A 26918-nucleotide genomic window follows, 5' to 3' on the forward strand; every position below is an offset into this window, starting at 1 on the left:
GTGTTGAAAGCTCCATTCTTTAGTCCCTGAATTTGACAGTCTCTAGCAGACATCCACTCTGTTTCAGTCTACCTCAAAGTAATGCTTAGGAAAACAGTTGATCGATGTGTTTGCTTACCGGTGTTCTTAGCAAAATATTGGACAGTTGTGTAAAGGTCAAATCACTGTGGGAAGAACAGCCTGGCACAGTAAGAAAGACTACTTCACTTACTGTTTGCATTTCTGTGTCTTAGTATATGCATTGTCATGGCTGATGTGTCCATCTGGCATAGGGACATCATGACCTTTGATGACACTTGCCTATCCTATTTGGTGGGAGACTGAAGAATTCATAAAGAGGCTGCCTGGGAAAATTATCTGTATTTCTCAACTTCTTTTCCCTGTCCTAATGAATCTCAGAATCACAGCTGAGTTGGAACAGATCCATTAGGATCATTGAGTCCAGTTCCTAGCCCTGCATGGGACACCCCAAGAATCAAACCACGTGCCCGAGTGCATTGTGCAAACAGTTCTTTAACTCAGGTGGTCTTGATGCTGTGGCCACTACTTGGTGGTGTTTAGTGGCTAGGTTATGAAGAGTCATCTTCAAGAGAAGGCAAATCTCAGTGAGACTTTGCATCCAAGTGTTCCAAGTAGTTTGTGTTTGTCACAGGAAAGAAATACAGATATCTTGGAATGATTTGGGTAGTCTGCTTTTTAATCCAGTCTTCTTAGATACACAGCTGATCACTGGCTTTGATGATAAATGCAAACACATAGTGGTCCAAAAGACATCTATGAAAAACAAATATTAGAACTGTCCTGTGTAGAAAGGAAGGAAAAGTGTATTTGAACTACCAGCAGCCATGCCCCTTTTTATGAGTGAAAGCTGTGCATGTACATCTTGGCTTTATACTGGCAACACATACATTCTGCTTCCATTTAAATAAGTTAGTCCAAAACCTGCTTGAGCCTGTAGCCTTTGGGTTGTTTCACTATTTTCAGTAAGCACTTCTGTCTCCTGGATAAGGACTCATTTTCTTTCTTTTGTTATTTGCAGCTACTGTCTCATCAAGACCAGAATGTACAGAGAATAGCACTTGACTGTATAATGACATACAAGCATCCTCATCTACTGCCTTACAGGTAAGAGCTTTTATATTATTTTAGTATTGATGAATGAGCCTGCTGTCATATCAGAAGCCTGCTTTGGGGTCAGTTTTATTTGGGTCCTGTATTTGTTGAAGACAGATATATAAAGTTTAATTTTAGCCAGCTGTATGTTTTGTTTCTAAGAGAGGAAACCTCTCTTAGAGGTCTTGAGGTTGATTAGTGTCTCTTTTGTGTTTAGAGAAAAATAGCAACACTTCAATTTTGTCCCAGAATAGTGTCAGTAGTGTTAGGAGTAGATGTCTTTTGTACTGATGATTTATAACTATCCAAAGTGACAGCATAAAACTGTAGTCTATAGTTAAAAAATTTCCTTGGAATACATCCAGGACTTACTTGTCTACATAATTAGCTTGAACTTACTGGCTTTTAAGTTATTTTTTTATAAAAGGGTGAGAAAATAGTACTTTAATATTTGTACACAGCAAGGATAGATAGGTAGGTAATAAGGTGTAGATATATCTGTGTGTCTATCTGTCTATTTTCATAACCCTACCTGCCCTCAAATAATGTTTATTACTCTCAGGGAGAACTTGCAAAGGCTACTGGAGGACAAGAGCTTTAAAGAAGAGATAGTCCATTTCAGTATTTCTGAGGAGACCACAGTAGTAAAAACAGAGCATCGACCAGATCTCATCCCTGTTCTTATGAGGTGTGTTCTGAAGTGTGAGTTCAAAAGCTTCATGACAGAGTACCTTGATCAGAGAGTTGTAATGCTGCTTCTCATTTTGAATAGTTGAGATAAACCTATGGTTAATGGTATAGTTTGATGATTTAGTTTGTGATATTCTGTATGGTTTTCTTATTAACAAATTTATATAATGTGTTACGCAAATAGTGTTTTCTTTAAAAACAGCATTTGGTACATACTGTTTCTACTAAGAATTACAGAGAGCTGTGAGAACGTTTCAGTTCATTGAGTGTTGCCAGCTATTCGCAGTGATGTGAATTGTCCTGCAAGGTAACCAGTTTTATACCTGAAGTTTCCATTGTAGAGGCAGAAGCTGATCTTTCACTAAGATGTTTTTGGGCAATTTGTAGTAGTTCAGTGGAGAACATGATAGAGAATATTTTTAAGCAGAGTTTTTCCTGCAGAATAAGAGGCTGGAAAACAGATGGCTTGCTGAAAGCTAATGCAACCTTTTTTGGTTCTTGAAGAATTCTCTATGGCAGAATGAGAAACAAAACAGGGAGCAAAACACAGGGCAAGTCTTCAGCGAGCACTCGCATGTCGATCGTACTGCGATTTCTGGCCGGCTCGCTGCCAGAAGAGATACGGATGTTCTTGGATCTACTCTTTGAAGCTGTGAAGCAATTCAGTAATGGTAGGTAGGCCATAGAAACTGGGGGTGTAGTATTTCCTGACTGTAGAGATGTGGGAGGATAAATATGCTTAGTACTGTTATGTGCTTCAGTTTGTCTCTTAACCATGCCTTGAAAGGATGAAAGAAAACCCTTGGTAAGGACTAGATTTCCCCTGAGTTTCTCCTTACAAAGCATGATTGCTCTGTTTTGTGTGTCCAAGGTCAGAAAAACTGAACAACTTGCCACAGCTGTGCAAGTCAACTGTAGCAGGCCAGGAGTGGGTAGTGGCTGGCATCATAGGCTAGCCTGAGTATCATGGCAGTAAAGAGAGCTTGTAAAGGGCTCTGATTCTGTAGCAGTGGGAGACATCTAAATATCAGAGAGATGGAGACACAGAGATGTTCTTATTTAAAAATCTGACTGTGAGGATCTGTAATTTAGGGCCAAATTCCACTATTTTTCACTGAAATATTCTTGTTAGTGGGTGTCTTCATGGTGCCTCCCTAGATAATTTGCTGTTCCTTTGCCTGTCACAGGGCCTTGCCAGACTGCAGTCCTTCAAAGTATGTCAGAGCTGGATTTAGCTAAAGTCCTGCCTCTTGGGCGTCAGCATAGCCTCTTCAATGGTCTTGAAGTTGTGTTGAAAAACATGGGACATTTGATCCAGCAATACCTGCCTGAAATTCTACAGATTCTACTCTGCATGACTGCTGTGGTATCCTGCATCCTCCAGCAAAGAGAGAAGGTACGATATATGCAAACAATATACAAACATAAAAATTAAGTTCCTTTCTCTCCTCTTCCTCTGAGCTTACACATATAAACAGGGCTTTACTGATTCAGATAAAGAGAAGTTGAATGCCATTGTGAAATTTAACAATTAGAAGTCTGTCAAAATAGAGGCCAGTGGTGCTTGTCTGAAAGTGCTCCAGGGCTCAAGCTGTGCAAGCCAAGTTAGTGTATTTAGAAAATTGATTTGAACTGTGTTTTTGTTTGAGTTACTGAAGGGAGAGTTGAAGGTAATCTCTGTGCATTGTTCCTACCTGTTTTGTGGAGAGATGGGCATGAGAGCAAGATAAATGTTCTGTTGTAAACATGTAACAAGATTTTATAGCTGGAAATAGAAGTTTGCCATAAGGATGGAGTTTCTTGGCTGCAAGGATAAAACATTTGAGCAGGAGAAGGCAAGGTTTATTGTTCCTTGCCTGAAGACATTAGATCAAACCTTGTCCATGAAGTGTTTTGTTGCAGTGCTGGACCTCAGGGGTGCTCAGCATTGTGGATGATCACAGTGATTATCTGCCCTGCATGTTTCCTGTCATGGGACACAGGAAGGACATGGCTACCAGCCATGCTTTCAGCACACTAGAAGCACCTTCAGCTCTTTATCAGTAGTCATACTAATCCAGTGTTACCATTTGGGTCTTAGCCAGGTGTCTGCAGAGCACTGGAAATGTTTTTTTCCCCCGCTGAGCAACAGCTGTACATGCAGAAGGGGTCAGGTGAGGAAAATGTCCCGTTAAAGATTGATTGTACCTAAAGGTGAGGCATGTTGGCTTCTTGCTGCCCTGTATGCAGGGGAGCAGCACAGACATCCCTGAGCTCTAGTCCAGCTACTTGGGTCTGTTGCCAGCTGCTCAGAAACTGTAACACTGAGCCAGGCTTTTCTGTCTTCCTGGTACAGAACCTGTTCATATATTAGGTGGGAAACAAGCAAACTGCACAGTCATCATCATCACTGTGTTGTTGCAAGGCATTATGAGATGATGGCCTGAGCAAGTGGGAATGAATGTTTGTCACCATGAGCGTGTTCTTGCCAAGAACCAGCTGTGAGCATTTGAGGTTAGAACTTGATTTGAAACAAAATCCATTGAATAAAGCAAATCCTTGCAATAGGCAGTGTCCAAGGTCTTATCATTGCCTGCAGGCTGCATAGAACCTGGTAACTGTGTTAATTTACAAGGAGGATGAGCAAATTTGAGGACATCAGCATCCCACAGTCTGACTTGAGCAGTGCATTGCATATACCTACATGTTGTCAATGAAGACAGAAGACAGGAGTTCTAAAAGCTGCTTCATTAACTTATAGGAAAGCCACATTTTGCCAGAGCTGCTACAGTAATTCTGTCATGGTTGTGTAATGTCAGGAGTGACAGTCTGTTTTTTGTCGAACTTAATTTAGCACTTCATTAGCCATGGGGCTGTTAAAAGCTTAAGGAAGAGTGTGAGAAATCTGTTTATCTTGACTAATAATTAGAAGACATTCTTGGAGTTTGAGAGTAATTTATTGCAGACTGATACTGCCTGGAGAGTTAAACATCAACTTCAACCACTTTAAGATAAGTTATTAATTTACCATTTCCTACTGATTGTGTTTACTGTTGAGTTTCTTTGTCCTCTCAAAGGCTTGATCTCAGAGAACTCTTATGGTGATTGGATAGTGGAAACCCAAAATTGCTTCATTTGCAGGTTGCCATAAGCAATAGTATCCTGGTTTGTGCTTTCCTTGGGCTTTCAAACAGTTTATTTGCCACCTGGAAGCTGATTGCACTCCATTAGTACACGTTCAGCATAGCTTAGGAGATCCTGTTGCAAGAGCTTGATCAGTTCCTTTTCCACCATCTCCTCTTTGTCTTTTTCACTTGTGATTTTGGATTCTTGGATCCATTTGTGGTGGATCATGATACCGAGACCCAAAAGAACTCCAATATCAGACAGTGGCTTTCATTTGTTCTCATGTGGCTTTGTCATTTCTGAGGCTGAAGTTCATTACCTCTACACTGTGGAGCTACTTCATGTCCTCATGCTGTGAGCTGCATTGCAGAGTATGGAAATAATTTAGGTTGCTCAGGTCAAAACTCCTCTCAGGGAGGAGAGTCAGAATGCAGCTGTGCATGAATTCCCTTACTGAAATGTTTTTCCCAAGAAAGGCTGTGGAACATAACCACTAAATGGGTACAGGAAGCACCTTCCTGTAACTAAATGCTGTACTCTATATCCCACCCTACTCTGCTGGAAGACTTAATTCACAGTCTTTTCTTCTCAGTTCCTCCCCCCTTCTCTTCATCCATTGATCTCATCCCAGAAGATCTTGGTGTGCAAAGTACAACTTCCACTTTGGAGAGCTGATTTACCAAATGTAAAGCAGAATTGTTTAAGTGTCAAAGTTTGAAATCTGATTAATTGTAGTGTAGCTTTCTGCATTGCATCCAAAAGGGGAAAATGCTACTGGGTTAAACCTATCAGCATGGATTTTTTATGAGCTGAAGGAGTCCTGTGCAACTGACTCAATGCAGGAACAGGCAGACCCCTTCTGGAAACATTTAGGTCACCTCTGAAATGTAGATTGCTACTGTGAACAAGTTGCAAGAGAAAACAGAATTTTCTGCAAAGGATGTATCTGGATGTGGTCAATCAATTGTTTGGTTTTATTTCAGAGTAGTTGTTCTGCCAAGGTCTTACTGGGTTGGGTTTTTTGTTGGTTTTCTTTACAGGTCCAACCTAGGTTGATTAATCCATTGAAGAATTTGAGACGTCTTGGTCTTAAGCTTGTGGCAGAGTTTTTTTCTGATTATGAGACCTACAGCTTTAGTACAGAAGAGATTGATGCAGTATTCCATGCTGTGGTATGGCCTCAGGTAAGTATTTCTAGTTTTTCCAAATAACTTGTTTGAAACATGTACCATTCAGAATTCTCCAGCTGTACTGGAATCCATCATGTCAGCTCTGTCAATTGCTAGATTGGTTGTGGCCTTGGACAGGTTGTGACATCCTGGTGTGTCTGTGCAAGGCCAGTTTCTTGGCTCTTTGATTAGTCCTGGAATAATCAAGTGACAGATTAAAGTACAGATTAATTTGTCTGAATAAAATGGATGCCATTTCTTTGTTCTTTAACCACAGAAGCAGACTTCTTCCCTAGATGCTTAAAGGAAGCTAAATAATACAAGTCATTTCCAGGTGTACTTTGCTACTTTTCTGTGTGACAGTTGGTGGGTAGGGACTGCAGAAGCAAATGCTGCTGCAGGAAAGGAAGGACCCAGGAGGATCTGTCAGTAGGCTAAGTGGTCTTGAGCCTGCCTGCCAGGAGGTCTGTGTGAGCACAGTGACAAAGCACAGGCTTGTGGCTTTTATCAGAGAAATTCAGATCACCTCTGAGCTTGGAAAATGCACTGCTGTGAGATGGAGGGGGAACACAGGATTTAAAATTAAATTGTGCTGTCATTGTCAGTGCAGTGGCTCTGGGGTTGTCAGGGAGTGCCTGTACCAGCTGCTGGGTTGTCTCTGCTCTAAAAGCAGTTGTGTCCATGAAGAGGTTAACTGAGTAAGAGGGGCTAACTCCAAGAATGCTCTTCCACAGAGGCTTTTAAGGTATCCAAATGTCCAACTTCCTTGCAGCAGAAAAGCCTGTTAAAGAGCGCTGGTCTAGTCTGTGAAACAACAGAACTGCTTCTCTAGACATTGTGTTTGTTTACTGCTATACTGGTTCTGCTCTACCACTAACAATATGTGATGTGTAGTATGGTTATGTGGACAAACAGTTGATAAAATGGTACCAGGCAGTGCATATAGCTGTGTGTTGCACTGGGCTGGGCAACAGGGAAGTGCATGTTCCTGGTTTGTCCATGGAGTCTTCTTACAGCCAGGGTGCTGTGTGGGAAAAACAGAGAATATTTATTGCAGTTCCAGAGCAGTTCAGGCTTTCAATCAGCAAAGCACGTAAAGGTTTTGTGAAGTGCAGTGTTTGCAAATTCTGAGTAACTCTGAACAAGATGTACTTTTGTTACTAAATAGTTGGAATGCCTCTTATCCTTACATATGTCAGGAAGACATGGTTTTGAAGCTTAGATGGTAGTACAATCGAGAAGCTCCCTCTGGAGTCGTTTCTGGTGAACTTCATGAAGATTTGGTTTTGGCAAAAGAATAATTTTGACTTGTGTGCTTTCCTTTTTTAAAACTATAGAACTGGAGTGTGTAAAAAATTCGTGGAGAGGGCAAATTGTTTTAAGCCTGTTGAACCTGCAGTTGGAGTTTGCTGTTGTTCACAGCTCAGGATTTTGCTGCAGAAGCTTGTTAGCCTGCACAGCAGCATTCCTGCAGGATTGGATTAATGGTTTACTCTCCATTACATATCATTCAGGAAATCTCTGTTTTATGCAGGGTAATATTACCAGTATTTGGGACAGGAGGAGAAGATTTCTAAGATCCTGTCTATGATGGTCAGACCTATCTTATTTTCTATTATGCTGAGGTCTTGAGCAAACTGAGCTAGTCCAAACCCCACATGCACCATTCTGCCTACCACCCATGAAAGCACTGGAGCCTGCTCTGCCTGTGTGTTCACTAGTGGTGCCCTGCCAACAGTCCAGCGTGGTCACAGTGGAAACCCACCTGTGTGACTTGGGTGGAGCCTGTTGGGCTGTGGAGTGGGAGAGAGGAGGGTGCCCTGTGTCACCTTAGCCTGTGTCCAGCTGTGGAGGAGCAGCAGCTATTCTGTGTGGCTCTGGCTGGCCACCTCTGAGGTGGGGTTGTTTTGGACACAGAACCATGTTAGGAGATCCCATTCACGGGATGCAGTACGATGTTCCAGCCTCTCCAGTGAGGCCATGGAGATACAGACCAGGTGCTGCAGTCAGGGCATTGGAAGTGTGGGAGGAGTGAGCTTTGGGTGCTGTGCTTGAGAGTTCATAGGTATGTCTGGGAGAGGTTGCCAAGTCTCTGTGGCAAATGTGAAGTGTCATGGGAATGTAGTTTCCAGGGAGGGCAAAAATCGTAGCTGAAATACTGTATAAACGGGAGTAAAATGATCTCAGAGTCATTTGATAAATATTGAGGAAGTTGGAAAATTACTTTATAAAAGATTGAAATTACTTTATAAAAAAGATAAATTATAGAATGTGAGGCCTTTTTTAGAGATGAGGTTTTTAAGATGCTTTACTTACTTTTGTTGAGTTGGTGTCTGATTTTTCTCTCCTTTAGGTCTGCAGATTGGCTTCAGAGAGTCAGTATTCTCCAACTTTTCTGCTCAAACTCATTCACACCTGGAGTAAGAACCCCAGGTAAGTGTTCTTTTGGAAAAGAAACCTAAGTATTTGTGAATACATAAAACACAAGGGAAAAAGAGCACACTCTGAATAATTGTATCCAAACCCATATTTTCTTTTTCCATTAGACTCTTATTCTTTTCATAGCAGTCAAAGCAGCTGGGAAGCTTTCCAGTTTATGCAAGAGCTCACTTATTAATAGCTTGCTTTTTCCATGTATTAATAATAATAACTAAAACACATATACAGCCCAAACCCAACTTACAGGTGAGGAGGAGGTCTGACTTCTTAGGATATGCTCGTCTTGACCAATGACTTCTTAGTCTTATGAGATGGGAAGTCAGTTTTACAGTATATATAATTTCTTTCATGTCTTTGTGTGTCTCTGTTTCTTTCTATTTTGTGAAAGAGTATGGGCAAGTTCAGCATAGAATCTGTGACTGAGAGTCTGTTACTGAAAGTTGTTAAAGAGCTTTTTTTTATTCAGACACTGAGAAGTTCCACCTCAACTGTCTTGAGTGATTTTTGCCTTTTCCAAAAACTCACTGTTTTTCCTTTGCTAAAGTATCTGGTGTTTCTTTTGAGACACCTCATTGGTAGGCACAAAGACCTTATGTACAAACTTCTGTTAAAAATGGTATTGGATCACTAGGTTAGGAGCAGACTTAACAGGAGACTCAGGCTGTGGAGAAAGGATTAGAAAAGGAACTTGATAACCTCTCAAGCTCCATTCATGGTATTTTTCATGACACTGTTGTTCTGGGTTTTGTGCCCTTTTTTCTTGGTTGAAGTGGAAGACAGGCATTATTTTTTGTGTGACTTTTTGCACAAGAGAATTATAAGCTGAAAATTCTGAACTTAATTTTCAGTGAACCTTTTTATAATCTTTCTCTCAGGTATTTCCCTTTGCTGGCCAAGCAGCAGCCAGATCATCCAGAGAGTGATATACTGACAAATGTTTTTGCTGTGCTGTCAGCCAAGAATCTGTCTGAGGCCACATCCAGCCTTGTGATGGACATTGCTGATAGCCTTCTCAACAGCCCTGATTTTGAACCCACGGAGCAGGTTTCCAGTCTGAACGTGACTGACTGTGTTGTCACGGCCACTGGAGATGTGACAGAAGGTATGCCTGCCTGAGAGTTCTGAGAGACATGTTGGGTGCTTTAGATGGAGGTGTTAGATTATAGTGAGATTGTCTAAGAATACTGGGAAAGAGGACCTCCGGGCAGAGATGGAAACATCAAGGTACAAATTTGTCTTGTTGTGCTCAAGAACTGTAAAGTCCTGCTTGCTTGATGACTGATGAAGTCCATGTTTGAGTATTAGGGTCCTGAGCACAGAGAGATGCCTTATGAAGAGGGCAATGTTGACCTGTTCTGTCTGTGAAGCTTTTACTGATACAAGTTCAAAAACTGCATTGCTGACTTGGCTCTGCGTCTAGCACCACATTTGATATAAAGGCCCCATTCCTGTATGCATGTGATCCTGTATCACTTTGATGTTTAGTCTGTGCTTCCTGACTGGAAAGACCTGGCATCTTTGAGAATTAATAGACAGAACAGTAGTGTGCTGTGTTTGATGCTGTGGAGACATCTTTCGCCTGCAACACTCAAAGCTAGTGGAAAGGAGCACATGCCCTTCTTATTATGGCAGCTTTGATTTTACACAAGAGGTCAGTGGTGGAATAAAGAAAACCACATCTCCAAATGCTCCGGTCATTTTAGGAGGTATTGCTACTGTTGAGGAATGTCCTTTGTACCTTCTGATAAGCCTGCACTTACAAGGGCTGTTACTGAAATCTGTAAGGAGAGTGCTGTGTGCTTTCTTTGATCCCATCTCAGACATGTTAGACTTAGTCTCAGCAAGTGCTGGTGCTTCTTCCCAGCCACCAACTGCCCTCCATGTTCATAGCTCCTATTTACTTATTCTTCTACTTATGAAGCCTTCTTTATCTTAATTTCCCCTTTGAGTAGGATTGGATCTCCTTTCTGTTTCTTGCAGCAGAGTTTCTTGGGTGTTGCTAACTGTTGTATCTCTTACAGAGCCCCTCAGCCTAGGTTGCCGGTTGGTTCTGCCCCATGTTCCTGCCATACTTCAGTACTTCAGCAAAACAATGTTAAGTGTGGAGAAGGTGAAAAAGAAGAAGTACAGAGCTCAAGTCAGCAAAGAGCTGAGTATACTTTCCAAGTAAGTGATTCTTAGAGTCTGAAAAATTAAAAAAGCTGGAAGGAGGGAGAAAGAAAGAGGTTTATTGTAATAGTTCCCAAATTAAAAAACACTGTGTCTCAAACCTTTTCAATTTGCAGCAGTTGTAAATACCTGGATCTGTTCTTGACTTTACTGTTTCCTGGTTACTTAGGTGGTAAGTTTTCAGAAATTGATTCTAGCTGATTTTGTTGCTGGTACTCAAACCTAATATCTCCCGAGGTTAGAAAAAGGTACAGAAATGCCTGCAGTCATGTGGAACTGAATGCTTAGGCTGGGACTGTGAATTTGGTAGGTATGCTCTGGTAGCCTGGATAGGCTGACAAAGCCTTGTGAAATGACACTAGTGCTGACAGACTTCTTTACTTTGTATTGGTGATTGAAATGATATAAAAGAGTAAATTACCTTGTCCAATCTTGCAGGATCAGCAAATTCATACAAGAAAAGAGCCAGAATTCAGTGCTTGTGAGCCTTCTCCTTCCTTTCCTTTATCAGACTAACATGGAGCAGGTAGGTAAAAATTATTTCCTACCCCCTACTAAACATATGTTTTTCTTTTAATAAAGTATATTTGTTTCTTTAAGATACAATCAAAAATCATATCAATTACATGCCATTTCTTATTATTAGCCTGGAATCAAGTCTTCACATGTTTGTAGTCTGCTCAGAATGCAGTGCCAGTGTGTGTTGATGTGCATTACTCACCCAGAGGTGCTAGTGCCCAGACTGATTCTGTTCCTCCTTGTCATAAGGAAGGTTTACAGAAGTTATGGTGCAGTCGTTACTTTCTTTGTCACTGTAGTCAATCCACCAAATTGCTTGCTTTGAAATAATTGCTCTTCTTCACTGTGGATTTTATTCACTCCAAAGCCACAGCATCTGGACAGTGATGTGAATACATGTGGTTGAGTATGTGGTGTGTGTGGTGTACTGGGCAGTGCTGCATCAGTCTGCTGCTGTATTAAAGGCAAAAAGGCAAACCGTATACAGTACTATTTTGCGGTTTAAAATCTGTGAGTCATTAGGGGACCACATGTGATTGCTGTTGAGGGAGGTCATACAAGAGCTTTACAGTGCAGTGACCAGGCACTGGAACACATTGCCCAGAGAGTCTGTGGAATCCCCCTTATTGGAGATACTCAAGACCTGTCTGGATGTAATCCTGTGCCATGGGATGACCTTGCTTGAGCAGGGAGGTTGGACCAAACTGACCCCTGTGGTCCTTTCCAATCTGACCCATTCTGTGAAGTATATGGTGCTGTTAATGTTAATCTCACATATTCAAGAAAGACTGCTTTTTAAAGCTCTATTAGTTCTCCTGACCTTTGAGTCATGAGGAAAGACACTAAAAGAAGTCTTTATTGTGCTGACAGTCATCTCTTAACACTGTATTGTTTGTAATTGAGAGGCTGCAAGTACTTCTGAGAGATTTGATGATTGCACTGTGTCCTTCTAATTCTTTGTTCTCATTCAGTATCTCTGATCTGAATGAAGTACAGCAATGTGCACTTCGTGTCTTGAAATGTGTCCCAGGGAAATAAAATGATCTTGTGAGGTCTCAGTACTTATTGAGAGCTATGTGTCTCTTTCAGGGTACACAAATTGACATTCTGGAGACCGTGCAGAACTTGCTGAGGCATTGCTCAAACCCTACAAGCTTTCTCAAACCACTGGCAAAGCTTTTTTCTGTCATCCAGAACAAACTGTCTCGAAATAAGTTGTGCTTGGTATTTCAGGTATTGCATTTCTACATCTTTCTATGCCTTTTTTAAGAGTAAATGATCTTGTGGTAGTAAGGTAATTTAGGTATAAATTAATAAGGTCAAATAAGAGGAGTGCATGACATTTATTCTTTGTGCATGACTTTAAAAATCTTTTTACTCTTCTTCTTGTGTGAAGTGAAAGTAACAGAGTTCTAGGTGATAGCAATTAATGAGCTGCACAAAGATTTGTAAAAGCTTTGGCTTACAGCCTGGTTGATGTGAGCCTCACCAGGGATGTTTAGTGTAAGAGAAGCCAAGCAAAGCATTTAAACTGCAACAAATCCTGCATGTTGATGAAATAAGAATGGATTTCAGTATCCTTAAGATGATTTTTATTTGTATTCTTCTCTCACAGTTTATAGTAGGATGTTCTGTATTACTTTGAAGTGACTTACATAAATACATAATTTTTTAGCAGTAAAACACAGGAAATGTACAGTGTAGATATTTGGAAACTTAGGACTTAAAATACATGTCCTCCAACTTACATAAGAAAGGCTCTTATGGGGGTTCTAACTGGAGAAAGACTAATGCTGCTGCTTTACTTACTTTTTGTCTCAAGTGGTAAAGTCTTGAGTTACCCAAAATTTTTAACAATTATAAAGTTAACTGGGTTTTTATGTTTCTTTTTAGACTTTATCTGACTTGGATGCTAAGTTGAAGTATATTACTGATGTTGTTAAGGTATGCACAATTTCTCTCTCTGCTCCCTTTTCCCCCCAATATGGTATGATCATGTTTCTGTCATTTTTCATTAATGACTTGTTGCTCTCTCTTAGCTGAATGCCTTTGATCAGCGACATCTGGATGATATTGACTTCGATGTGCGTCTGTCAGCATTTCAGTCAATCACAGCCCACATCAAGGAAATGCAAACAGTGGATACTGACTTCCTCATCCCTGTTATGCACAACTGCTTCTATACCATCCAGGTTGGCTGAATGTTTCTTTCTCCTGCTATATGCACCACCTGTCCCTGATGAATCTAACTTTCAACTCACTTCCATTGGCTGTTTTTTGGCACCACATAACATTCAGAAAGTATCTTTAGATATTCTTACAAACACATTTTTGAAGTTTTGTCTGTTTACCTTTTCATCTGTGTGTCCCAAAAGGCAAATACAGTGCAGCACATTTTTTCTGTCAGTGAGCCCTGGAACTGTTTGATCATTTGTACTGGATAAAAGGCACATTACAGGCTTGAAAGGCTGATTTTCTGTTTGTTGTAGCATGTTCTGGTTGTGTGAGCCTGCTGGTAAAGCTAGAAGGTTTTTTCCCTGATGGGTATGATGGGCGTAAATTGGGACTAGAATTTCTGTAGGAAAACTCTCAAGAGTTTGAGTCTCTGCAGGACTCGTTATGTTGTGTCCAGTGTTACTCTTCTGTCCCAGCTTTTGGGTAGAGAAAGGTGTCATAGCCAGACTCATGTGGTGCCATTTCTTCATCCACTCAGCTCGGGGATATGGCTCTTAGTGACAATGCAAGCCTTTGCTTGACCAGTTTCATCCACCGACTGGCAGAAATCAGCCACACAGAAGAGGAGTACAAGGAGCTAATCCAGCACACTCTCCTGGAGTCTGTGAGAAGGGGTCTGAGGAGTAAGACTGAGGTAAGGCAGTGGTATCTGATCACACACTTCCAGCTATCTTCAGGGTAATGAGATGTTTTTTGGGTGAGTTCTCAAAGTCTCCTACTGGGTTAAGAAGTGCTGATACCCACTATAAACTTGTCCTTCATTTGAAACTTCATAAAATTCTACAAAATTATAGATATTAGCTGTGCTTCTCTGTTGTTGTTCAGCTTTGCTCAGTTGTAACTCATTCTTTGGAGGGAAGGCTTTAATTTATATGCAGGCCATAATAGGAGCATTTGTTGTTACCAAGAATTAGGACATTTGACTAAAACACTAGTAAATGACAGCACTGCTCTTCTCAGAATTGTATATCAGCCTCTCCAAGGGATACTTAATAATCACTGCTTGTTATTTTTAGAGCATCCAGCAGGACTACACATCACTGCTTTCGTGCCTCATTCAGACATTCCCAACAAATCCCGAATTCCAGGATTTGGTCCAGCTGACCAACCGCCATGATCCTGACATGGACTTCTTTGAGAACATGAAACACATGCAGGTAAAAGACAGCAGGCATTTCTTAGTGCCTCTCTTCCCCTACCAAAAGCATCTTAGTGTGAGGGGATATTTTGCAAAGCATCTGTGTGTTGTCTGCAGAGAAATTGAACCTGTGTCATTAGATACTGTTATAAAAAAGAAGGATGTAGACATCATCAGGAGTGACTGAGAATCAAAGTCATGTTTCTGTCTAGAAATGTATTGGGTTTATGATAGCCCACAGTCAGCAGTATCCTGAAGATTCCTCTGACACAGGCATGGAATGGGTCTCTGTTTTTTCTGGCCTATTCCCTGCTGCTCTCAGTCTAGCGGCTCTGCAGCCCCTTCGCATTCACAAACCTTTGCAATATAAATGTTACACAAAGCCTGGTCTCCTGGTTTTTCTTGCAGTATGATAATACATTTCTTCTGCTTTCAGAGATGCAAGCTGAGAGAGTCTTTGCTGTATCTGTAGTTATATGAAAAGTTGTAAGTTTTTAACTTGTAATTTTCTCTGGTCTTTGCATTTCATTGCAGCAACTGCTTTTTACAGTTGCCTCCCTTGTCTGATACCTGAAGATAGCGCAGTCTTATGATTACAAATGCACAATACCATTGACTTGGAATATCTGTTGAGGCAAAAGGCTAGTGAAAGCCCAGAGATTTAAGGAAAAAGGCATGCCTTGGAAATGACTGTAATGTGTTTATGCCAGTGCCTAAAACTGGAACATACATGCGGGATGTAGGTGCTCTCTTGGGCTAGCTGTGACTCGAGCACCGCCTCATTCACTCTCTCCCATGTGATATGTCTCAGATTCACAGGAGGGCACGAGCTCTGAGGAAACTGGCAAAGCAGCTCACTGAAGAAAAGCTTGTGCTGTCTTCTAAATCCCTCCAGAACTACATCATGCCTTATGCTACAACTGCCATTTTCAGTGAAAAAATGCTTAAGGTGGGCTCTTTTAATTGAATGCATCTAATTGAATATTTTCACCTTTCTCATATACCATTTGCCCCTGAAACATAACCACTTTAAATAGTTGATGTTTTTGTGAAGTGAGTGTCTCCATTGTAGACAAAAGTGCTGTGCTGGTTTTGATGGCAGAAAGAGGGTTTGGAAAGTGAAGATGCAGTCTGGGCTCAGTCCTATATCTGCTAAACTTGTCCTACTTCTCAAAGGTTGATCTCTTAACTATTTGGTTAGGGCTTTTTGTTTTGTTTTAGTTTTTTTACTTGGGGTCTTATTTGTCTTTATTTTTTGTAATCAGCTTCTTATTTTTTACCCTCTGACTCCAAACTTTTGTCTTCCTGTTTAGTTGTGAGATTAGTTACTCTTAGACAGTAGACTGTGGGAATATAGTGTGGGCGTAGTAACAGAGGTGTGAATAAATACAGTATTCTCTGGATTCAGAGGCAAACTGCAGGAATTGGCTGAAAACATCTGAAATCAATTGCAGCTTTGTAATTAAAATTTGAAGGGTGAAGTTTTGTTAGTTACTTTCAGTGAAATTACTTGTAATGTCAGTGTGGATGGACTTTCCACCTGTGGCCTTTAAAAGCCAGGTTTCACACTTCTGTAGTTCCCTGCACACTACCAGAACAGCAGACCTGCTTCTATCAAGCAAAGTAAATGTCTAATTTGCTTAATGTCAGAAATATTCTTTTGAAGCTGTAACAATTAGAGCTCAGGCACAGAACCAAGCCCCTGCAGCAGTGTAGTCTATGCCCCTCAGTAGAGTGACTGAGTAGCTCTTTGACCAGAGGGCAGTAAAATATATTGATGGAACTTTGGTGAAGAAATAGACACATTTTATTTCATATCTTAAAAGGATGTGAATAGTTGACCAGCAATGTGCCATGTGTTTGTGGTTGGATGCCTTGACATTGGTTCTTGTTCTTACCACAAGTGAGCCCATAGGTTTAAGTATGTGAGAAAATTTAAATGTGTGCAGAATAATTTGGAGGAAGTGAGTCTGGAGATCTGCTTGATGGACTGTGATTTTTTTTTTTTTTTTCCCTAACTTGATGCTCAGGAGGAGATCTAAAAGTACTGAATCCCAAGCATCCCCACTAGACAAAGGTTACTTCTGTCTCTTGTTGCTTTGGGTAAAGGATGCTTTAGACATATGACCATTGTCAATGCTAACAGCAACTGAATTTCTCTCTTTTGAGCAGCATGAAAATATGGTAACAGCCTCGGTTGAAGTTGTTGGAGCTGTCTGCCGACATCTTTCATGGTCAGCATATTTGTATCACTTAAAGCATTTCATCCATGTCTTGCAAACAGGACAGATCGGTACGAAGCTGGGAGTCAGGTGAGTACTGTGAACAGTGCTGCTCCGGATTTCTCCAAAGACTCCTTAGGCACAATTCAGTGTTTTTAGGAGCATCTCATGGACTTCAGCCTCTTCTCTGAGAAGAGAGGTTGCTGGCTTTGAGTGGGCTTACACAAGTGAAGGTGTGCATGGCTTGCTGCCTGCAACTATGAAGTTCTAACAGGTTGTTAGTTTCTTATACCATGTCTCACTGAATGCAGGGCAGTGGTTCTGTCAGGCTATCCCTGCTCCTGGGGCATCTCCATTGCCCCAGTACCACTCTCTGTGAGGTTTCACAGTGAGCGAGGTCACAGAATGCATGTAGCTGAGAAGTAACCAGTTTTTATTTTCTGGAGCTTTTAAGGATAAACTTCATTACGGTGCAGTGTCACTAAATCTGATGTTTTCCAAAAATTGCTTATAAGATTTTTCTGTTGTATATGCATCCTCTTCTTTTTGTGCAGAGGGCTGATCTTTCTTCATGTTTCCCTTCTGCAGCTTGTTAGAGATAGTGCTGGAAGCTTTTCACTTTGACCATAAAACACTTGAAAAGCAACTTGTGACCATTGACAATCAAGGTAAGCTTTTTGTGTCTGCTTGTAAAAACTACCTCAAACTGCTCAAATGCAGCAAATCAAAGTTTTGTGGTTTATTCTTGACATCAGCTACTTCCGTCTTTTTAAAATGGGCATACTGGAAGCTAGTGTTGACTTGTCTCCTCAGGAGCAGTGCAGATTTTCCTCCTGTGTGTTGACAAAGTCAGGAGAGGTGTAGGGAGTCATCTTCACGCTACCACTCCGTCCCAGACGTCTGTTTAGAAGCCAAAACAGCCCATAACCTATGTGGTTCTTAAGGTCTGCACCAGCCACAATGGCTGCTGACACACCTGAGGTGTTTCTCTTTGGCATTGGCTGCTCTCATGGTTATCTGCAGCCAAGATGTCCTCACCTTGCTTCCCTTGCCATTTCACAGGATGAAGTTGTGTCTTCAGCTTTTTCACTATTGTGGTTACCTATTTTGGGATCTTTGGGTGGAGGAGGAGGATGTCTCACAGCTGTGCTTGTCAGTACCTCTTGCCTTGTGAAAGCCTCAATTTTAAGTGAATGGCAGTTCTCTACAATACAAGCACATTGACCTTTTCTCAGCTGACTACGGGATTTGGACATAGAGTAACGTAGTCTTTGCTTTAAACCTGGCTCTGAGGGCTGGTTATCAGAAACCAGCAAGCCAAAGCTTCTTTACCCAATAGAAGCCTAATGCTTATTGATGGTTTGCTGTCACTGGCGATAGGTAGGAGCTTTCTGTAGAACCAAGCTGTCAGAGTCTCAATTATTAGGGCTCAAGTTCTGTTTTCTCTTGTATTTACCTGTACTTTTGGCAATTACTTGATAGAAGCTGCTGCCATGGACCTTGAGCCAGTGGTGGAGGCTGAAGAAACCATGGAGCTGGAGCAGAGTGAAGGGGAAGAGGAGGAAGTTGAAGAAAAGAATGGGAAGAATCTCTCTGAGAAGCCAGTAGAACCTGAGCAAGCAGCTGAGCCATCTGTAAATGCTGAACAAGTGCCCAAACCTGTTTCGTTCTTACCCCAAAATAAAGAGGAGCTTCAGTGTCTGATCAAACACATTCAAGAAACAGTTACAGTCAACATCTTGCCTAAATTGCACAGGTGTATTGTTGCAAAGGTGAGGAGTTTACATTTAAAAGGTGTTTTGTAGGCTGTTACTTGAAGGATTGGGATGCTACTTCAGAGCCAGTGCAAATGCAACACATTAAAAAAATAAAACTGGAGAGAGACCATCTGAAAGCACAAAAAAAGGCTTCATGCCCTTTCTGAGTAATGGAGATTACTGATCGACCGTCTGGTCATGTGGATGTGGTGTCTTAACTTCCCTGCTGAGAACTGTCTCAGAGTACACAAGTGAAATTATTCGCTTTGTCCAACCTCTTGAGTTCTCAGCTGCTTGCTTGCACCAGCCTAATTTCTGTATTGAAAACACAGGGATTTTTCTCACCTGTCCTTTAGCAGTCTGGGTTTTTCCTGCAGTCATCAGAGGATAGCAACCTGCCATACTGGCTTCTTCTAGGGTTTGCTGAGAAAAAGCAGGATTTGTTTCTGTATATTAAAAGTGCATTTTGTCTTGCTCTCTTAAAAAGGTTAAAAGAGATGAGGAGCACAAGCTTGTGAAATCCAATGTTGTGAATGATGATGAGGTAGTTCGTGTTCCATTAGCTTTTGCAATGGTCAGAATGATGCAGTCTCTTCCCCAGGAAGTGATGGAAGCTAACCTACCAAGGTAAATCCCAGTGGGGCTCCTTGCATCCCAGTGGGGCTGTTCATTGTGCAGGGAATGAGTGCAGGAACCTTTCTCAAGCTGTGGCTAGGTGCATGGCTAAAGTCAAGAGGGGTATCCTAAAAGACCTTAAATACTTCTTTTGGAAATTCCTGTTCCTAGTAACATGCACCTCTGCACCTCAGCATTTGACTTCTGTAAATCCTGACCTAAGAGCAGAGCTATGAATCAAGGTGCAGAGGCAGAGTTGGTTGTGCTGAGGAAAGAAAAATGTACAGAAAGAAAGGACAATCAGTAAAACATCCTGAAGGACAGTAGGTGTGTGTATACCTATAAAACCTCTCTGTGAGGCTGGCTGTGAGTACAGCTGTGGCTGTGAAACAGTCCTGAAAAGCAACCTCCTTGGCAGTGTAATTAGTTCTGCTCTGCTTGGGGATGAACAAAGCCATCTGTCTTTTTTTCCAGCATCCTACTGAAAGTCTGCACATTCCTGAGAAACAGATTTCAGGAAATACGGGACATTGCCCGTAACACCCTCATTAAAATCATGGAAGTGTTGGGAGTGCACTACCTTCTGTATATCTTAAAGGAGATGCGGTCTGCACTCATCCATGGCTACCAGGTAATGCTGAAAATCTTCTTCTGCTCTCTGTAGGCTTTTTTTTCATGTATTGGGAGGAGAATCCAAAGGGAAGCTGCTATTGAAATTGTTTTGCGCTGGCAGAATAGTTTGGTATAACCCAATTAAATACTGTTGCTAATGCCTGCACCAGTCTTTGTTACTCCATTCCAACTGTCAAATAAGGGTCTGTATCCTCAAAGAACTTAAGAGTCTAAGCCATTCTCCTAGTGAAGAGTTGAGGTATGAAGGGACAGGATGAATTTCTGGTTCCAGTAAGATTAGAGGAAATCTCTCAATAAGGTAATGAGAGCTAAGCAGTATCTGAAGGGAGTTGCCACAGAGACTGCACAGACATCACTGTGGTGATGCTAGTTGAGGGCTTGTTTCCCAGATCCAGAGCCAAGGCACTGACTATTAATTAATCTTTCCTCTTTCTATGGTTTAGGTTAAGAGTCATTTTTCATGTGAATTACCACAATGGACTATTGTGGGCTACTGTAATAGTAAAAGCAGCAATTAGAGCAGCCTAAATATATCAGTAAGAGCCCTGGGGAGAGAGGAGATTCCAGCCCTCTTGCCAGTATGTGGTGGCATAGGGATCTTTTTTCTCTTGCTACTACATGGATTCTCATCCTCCCGGTGTTTGTTTTTTTTTCTTCTATAATGAAAGCTCAGGTGCAGTGTGTGACTTGTGATGTCTCTGGTATGGGAGTGTCCCCATGCAGTATGATTAAAGTGGTCAGTGCAGAAGTTTGGAAGCATGATCTGTTCTCTTTTTCTCTAGCTCCATGTGCTGACTTTCACTGTGAACCTGTTACTGAAGGGCCTTACTACCAGGCTCAGTGCTGGTGATTTGGACCCCTGCTTAGATATCCTGATTGAGGTAAGAGCTATTCAAGACCGAAAGAAAAAGCATCATGAAATGCTTGAGAAATATTCTAGGAGGGGAAGGTTTTGTGTAAGTTGTCTCTGATTTGGTGGCAAACTAGGCTGTTGTGTGTGTACTGCCAAGAAGGGAGGCACCAGTAGGCCCCCTTGTAGAGGGGAAACAAGAGAATTCAGTTACCTCTGGGGCTGTATCCTGAGGCCTGCATTCTGAGAGGGGATGGATTCAAGATTAAGGCACCTACCTGTGTTTTCCTATACTCCTGTCCTGTACAGCAGACATCTACTCAGTGCAGTACAGAGAGCCCAGGAACTCAGCTGGCCACACAGATGGGGTATATTGGGATGTATTGATCTGTATTGATGCACTTCTGTTCCTTGTATCACAAAACCACAGAGGGATGTGAAAGCAGTGTTCTCATCTAATGTGCTTAAACTCAGATGTTCTGTGTTGACAAAGGAAAGATAGATATGATTTATAGGAAACCTGGACAATTGTTTCTTCCGTGACACGTGGGGAAAAATAGTGTACTGTCACTACTGGGGAGCCTGCTTTTCTTCTTTCATTCACTTCTCTTGCCTGTTTTCCAAAGATTTTCAACCAAGAATTGTTTGGGAATGTAGCTGAAGAGAAAGAAGTGAAGGGAATTGTCTCCAAGATCATGGAAGCACGCAAAAACAAAAGTTACGATTCCTATGAAATTCTTGGGAAGTTCATAGGAAGGAGCCAAGTGACAAAACTTATTCTGCCACTGAAGGAGGTAAGAAAAGTCAGCCAGAGTCTCTCTTAGTAACTGTGAGGACTCTCAGTTCTGTAAGGTGATGCTAGAGCCTCTGGGTGGCTACTTTGAAATCACCTATGGAATCTTGCTTTGGCTTCCCATTTTCCTCTGGGAAAGCAGTGAGACTTTATTGTTGATGTCCGGGGCAGGGAGTGGCATTCTGGGTAGCTTTTAACTGTTGCTAAAGTGGAAACATCCCACTTTGAGTTCTCCATGCACTCTCTCTCTGCCCACTCTTCTTTCCTCTGGAGCTCAAAAGTCCTGCAAGGCTGCTGTGTGCTTTAATTTCTTGTGCATGAAGGAAATGTCAACAAAATGTATCCAGGGTCTATCTATGTGCAATAATTGCCTTTTCAAAGATGCAGAATTTTTAGCAGAGTGCAAGCTCACGCAAGAATGGAACACTGGTTTGCTCATTAGCTCTTGTGTCCAGGTGGGTATAAGTGAACTGGCTGGAAGCTGACAAGAGGCTGGAGAGGAAGGGAGGGATGTTGGTGCAAAGCTAAGGCAATGTGATGCTGTTCACATAAATTAGAGCTGGAGACTATGACAACATGATGAGAGAGAAATTGCTCTAGTTCTTCCCATGATTTCTGAATACAGATAACAGATAATTGCCATCAGGCTGTCCTCTTAAGTTCTCGTGGTTTTACCTTTGCAGATTCTGGAGAGCACTACAAGCTTGAAGATAGTCCGGAAGGTGCATGAGGCACTGCGTCACATCATGGCAGGGCTGATCTTCAACTCAGACATGAATGCAGAATCCCTCCTCCTCCTCAGTCATGGTCTCATCAGTGAAAATTTGCCTCTGCTCACTGAGAAAGCCAAGTGAGTTCCAGGATGTTGTTCAGATGGTCTGGTATTGATTTGCTTGGAGAAATAGCAGTTCTCAAATCCAACTGATCAAATGCATGAGAGTTTCCTTGCTTTCATTCCCTTTTTGTTTTCAATGTAACTGAATAATTTGGGCAGTTAGAGGGCAAAGATAAAGCTTAGTAAGGGAGTTAGCATTTGTTGAACTCATGGGAGTCCACTCCTGCAAGTCCTCAGGAACTTCAGCTAGGCTTTTTCACTGTCTAATGAGTTGATAACATCCATTTAGATGTTAAAGATGAAGACACAAGGGACAGTGTTTAGAAGCAGGATGCATTTCGGTGGGGTGAGGAACAAGAAAAAACATGGGCTTTCACTTTATTGCTTTGCTGCTGGGGCAGAAGATGCGGAGAACTATCAGATTTTCTCTCCATCTGGTGATGTCACTGCTCAGAGTGGGGTTTGGGTGTCCTTCATTTGCTGTTACGTAGGCTGGCTTTCTCTAGGCTATTACTGCTGTTTGCAGACTTCTTGGAGCAGTGTTTATAAGCCATCCAATAATTGAAGTAAAGATCAGTAAAGAAGAGCAGTGGGTAGTGGCAGCATGTGTATTTGCTTGAAGGAATTTCAGAAGTTGGTCTGTCCACTAAGAAAAAAGTGAGGGTGTTTTACAAATGATGGTGTGTTTGTTATCTCTGGAATAGTGGCATTGTTCTCAAGTCTGAGATCCGTCTGTTGTGCTGCTTTCAAATTGGTTTTATTTTATAAAACCTATTTATTTATTTTATTTTTATTTATATTGTGGTCCATCTGTGACCTGCTTTTGCTTGCTGTGTGGGAAGCAGCTGAGCACAGTTCAGCTCTTTTTACTCCCAACAGCAGGATTGTTGTGGAGAGGGTTCATATCTGAATAATATTTTCTTTTGCCATTCATACACTGCTTTTCAGGAAAAAAGCTGCCCCTCCTCCAGATCCTCGTCTGCAACCAGAGAGCTGCCTGCTGCTCCAGCCCACTCCCACAAGAGGAGGGCAGAAAGCACGTGTCAGCAGCAGGACTAACACATATATCCTGGTTGATTCAGGACTTCGGGTAAGATCTCCTCAGATTAAAAACTTTGCATTCAAAATTTTGTTAAGAGTATGCAAAGGAAAGTATTCTGGATACATGGATTTAATACCACAGCCTTAACTTCACTTTGTGTATTGTAACTCCAGTGGTGCTTTTAGAGATTTTTTTTTTAATAAAAAGTGCTTAGCCTGTTGAAATATTTGGGTGGGATATGGTATAAGTTCTGCTATAACCTGAAACAGTTATGGGACCTTACTTGACTCTTCTGCGTTCTGACTGATTTTGAGACAAATGTCCTGATTTTTCTATGACAGCTGCTGCACATGAGCCTGAAGAGATCCAAAGTAAATTCCTCTGAAGAACATGCTTTGGAAATGTTAGACCCTTTTGTTCAGCTGCTTATAGACTGCCTGAAATCTATGGATGTCAAGGTACAGTTCTGAGCTGAAGTCTGTGTGTTCTCTCTGCTGTACTAAGAAGAGTCCTGCCCATGAATGTCATCTTGCAGTTGACTCGCAAGAGGAAAGAAAGCCACCAGTTTTTCAAACCTGCTTTAATAGTGTGCAGATTAAATTGTTTGAGGACATGTAACCCTAAAGGAGGCTTGTGGCTGATGGAGGACTGAAATCTCTGCTCCGTGTTGCAGGGGACAAGTTCTCCTAGAGAATGTTTATATGAGGAACTTACTGTCTGTGAGGAAGTTCATGAGATCTTGTAGCTGCTGGGAGAAGTGTTGTCACAACTGCGGTTGCTTCTGATCCAACTCCAAAGTCTTCATTCTTAGCACTCTAGGCAGCCACTTTTTGGGACAGCTTTTGGTTTGAGTGAGCCTAGAGCCCAAGAATGGAAGGCATACCTCATACCCTGTCAGATACTTGCAGTGGGGCTTCCTGTATCTTGAAGGCAGCTCTGCATCATATCTTTACCTGGTAAAATCAAAGTTATAGAACATTGGAGTCACAGATAGTGCTTTTAGAGCTGAGAAACCCTATTGTTACCTATGAATGGTTCAAAAGAGGTTGAGTTTGTTAGCTAACTGCCTTTTACCAGAGCTGTAGATAGCTTGACTGTGTCTGTAAAAGAGCAAGAGGAGTTCTCTCAGTGTCACTGTACCCACGTGCTGTCCTTTGGCTCTTTCTTCCAGGTGATAACTGGTGCTCTGCAGTCCTTGGTATGGATTTTAAAGTTCCCTTTGCCTTCTGTCAGTACAAATATGGAGTCACTGATCAAGCAGCTTTTCCTCTTGCTGAAAGAGTTTGCCAAGACAGGAATAGCCAAAGGCCAGAATTTCCACCTGGTTGTGAGCTGTTTCAAAGTAAGTCAGACCCAGCTCTGCTTATTTCTGCTTTAGGATTAACTTTTTAGAATGAGACACATCCTTCCTGCAGCTGGATCTGCTGGAGGAGGTAGTCCCTGGAGAGGTAGCCTGGAGATCACAAGCTGGTGAGGAATATATGGCCTTGCTGATTCTTTCCCAAATACAAACTTAAAGATAGTTGCTCCCTGAAAATGCACAGCTTGGATCTGAAGAAATGTCTTTATAGAAACATACTTGCCTTCTTTCTTCATTGTAGGAATATCTTGTTCCACATGAGTAAATCCTGGTAGCTGAAGTGAGACATGGGATAGGGGGCAATTCACTTGTTTACTTTCATCTTACAATTGGCATCTGAAAGCAAAATGTGATGAGAATAGTGTTGACCACATGTTCTAGAGCAGCAGTTTGTCTTTACAAGCTGAAGTGGTATAAATCAAATCAGACTTCGGCATCTGGATCTTTATTTTGTGGCATTGTATGTGCATTGACAATGTGCAATTTGATTTTGTAGTGTGTAACAATACTTGTGAAGAATGCAAAGAGTCAGATAACAAGCAAACAGCTCCAAGTGTTGCTTGGCTTTGCTGAAGAAGACATTTATGATTCATCACGACAAGCCACTGCCTTTGGCCTTCTCAAGGTATTTCTGTGCAGCAGTTGTGGGTGTTCTGTGAGCCACTGGAACAGCAGTGATTCTGCTTCCTGGTGAAAGGCTGTACATTCTCACATCAGAAACAGGCTACAGAATGCTGTTGAAGCTCTCTTTTATAAGAGAAAAAATAAAAAAAGTTTTACTGTTTGACTTATAGTCAGTGTTTAAAATTGTTTAGGAGGCTGTTTTATACACAGTGCATAGGAGGATCTATTTGGATCTGAGTATGTTTTTGCTAAAGAATCAGGATCTCTGATCATTAGACCAGGTATTCTGTGATGCCCAAAAGAAACAGATGTAAGCCATCCTTTTTTTTTTTTTTTTTTTTTTTTTTTTTTTTTTTTTTTTTCCTTTGAGTTGTCTCTGTGTGAAAAACTTAGTATTAAGTTACCACCTGAGGCCAGTGTTGTCCAGGTTCTAGTACTGCATCTCACACTGTATAAGCAAAATGATGTGACTCTAGCTGTGCTTTCACATTTTCAGGCTATTTTATCCAGGAAGCTGATTGTCCCTGAAATTGATGATGTGCTGCAGAAGGTTGCCCAGCTAGCCATCACGGGTCAGAGTGAGCCAGTGCGAGTCCAGTGCAGGCAGGTTAGTGGAGTGAAGAGTCTCTCACTTTATTTACAGATGTCTGACGGCCAGAGGGCTTAGTGTGGCCATCCTGTCTCTCACAGATGTGTGCCTTGGTCCTGCTGAACCCTGAACGACATTTCCCCTTCTTTACTATCTTTATTCCCCTTGTTATCTGGCTTTGGTTCTTGAAACTGGGACATAGCAGAATCACAGACTCCTTGCCTATAAGGGAGACTGTGGTTGTTCATAGAACTGTAAAATTGTTTAGGTTGGAAAGTTCCTTTAAGGTCATTGAGTCTTAACACATAACCTAGCACTGCCCCATCCCCACTAAGCCATGTCTCCGAGTGGTACATCTATAACTTCTTTACTTCTTTGAAATGCCTCCAGCCTGTTTTAAATAGTCCACCACTTCCCACGGCAGCCAGTTCCAGTGCTTGACCACCCTTTCAGTGCAGAACTTTTTCCTAACAGCCAATCTGAGTTTGCCCTGGCACAACCTGAGGCCATTTCCTCTTGTCCTGTTACTTGTCACATGGGAAAAGAGACCAACCTTTTTTTCAGGCAGTTGTAGAGAGTGATGAGGTCTCCCCTGAGCCTCCTCTTCACCAGGCCAAGCAATCCCAGCTCCCTCAGCCACTCTTCATAAGAATTATGCTCCAGCCCCTTCTCCAGCTTCATTGCTTCTCAACAACTCAATGTCTTTCTTGCTGTGAGAAGCCCAAAACTGAACACATTACTTGAGGTGCAACCTCACCAGTGCCAAGTACAGGAGAGCTGCTTAGCAGCAGTGACGTGGTCCTTCCTCTGGAGGTTTTTAAGCCTATGTAAATAAGCTTTGCTCTTTTTTAAGCCCCAGGATAAGTGAATTTGCCACAAAGCCATAATTGCTTTCCTGTACTTCCTCATTCTTTCCAAGGTAAAACCAACTGAAAGACAGAACTGGTTACTTTGTCTCAAGCATTAGGATATAGGTTCAGTAGGTTTCAGCTACAAAATGTAGCATCATAGTTACAGAATG

At 41.7% G+C, this 26918-nt stretch overlaps 1 protein-coding gene across 2 annotated transcripts in view; it reads left to right on the plus strand.

Moving 5' to 3' along the window:
* Positions 1-26918, plus strand: part of UTP20 (UTP20 small subunit processome component) — a 63137-nt gene that overhangs the window by 26618 nt on the left and 9601 nt on the right. For both annotated transcript variants that reach the window (XM_021552867.2, XM_077783577.1), the window contains exons 24-51: positions 1040-1125; positions 1676-1801; positions 2308-2474; positions 2991-3199; positions 5949-6092; positions 8431-8510; positions 9392-9618; positions 10538-10682; positions 11124-11211; positions 12294-12437; positions 13098-13148; positions 13244-13396; positions 13918-14073; positions 14456-14596; positions 15389-15526; positions 16750-16889; positions 17388-17467; positions 18282-18571; positions 19044-19183; positions 19646-19802; positions 20587-20685; positions 21281-21448; positions 22131-22297; positions 23231-23372; positions 23666-23782; positions 24496-24666; positions 25181-25309; positions 25805-25915. In XM_021552867.2, coding sequence (XP_021408542.2) covers positions 1040-1125; positions 1676-1801; positions 2308-2474; positions 2991-3199; positions 5949-6092; positions 8431-8510; positions 9392-9618; positions 10538-10682; positions 11124-11211; positions 12294-12437; positions 13098-13148; positions 13244-13396; positions 13918-14073; positions 14456-14596; positions 15389-15526; positions 16750-16889; positions 17388-17467; positions 18282-18571; positions 19044-19183; positions 19646-19802; positions 20587-20685; positions 21281-21448; positions 22131-22297; positions 23231-23372; positions 23666-23782; positions 24496-24666; positions 25181-25309; positions 25805-25915 — 3966 coding nt within the window. The remainder of the gene's footprint in view (positions 1-1039; positions 1126-1675; positions 1802-2307; positions 2475-2990; positions 3200-5948; positions 6093-8430; positions 8511-9391; positions 9619-10537; positions 10683-11123; positions 11212-12293; positions 12438-13097; positions 13149-13243; positions 13397-13917; positions 14074-14455; positions 14597-15388; positions 15527-16749; positions 16890-17387; positions 17468-18281; positions 18572-19043; positions 19184-19645; positions 19803-20586; positions 20686-21280; positions 21449-22130; positions 22298-23230; positions 23373-23665; positions 23783-24495; positions 24667-25180; positions 25310-25804; positions 25916-26918) is intronic.

Source organism: Lonchura striata, chromosome 5, assembly GCF_046129695.1.
Source record: "Lonchura striata isolate bLonStr1 chromosome 5, bLonStr1.mat, whole genome shotgun sequence".
Lineage (NCBI taxonomy): Eukaryota > Metazoa > Chordata > Aves > Passeriformes > Estrildidae > Lonchura > Lonchura striata.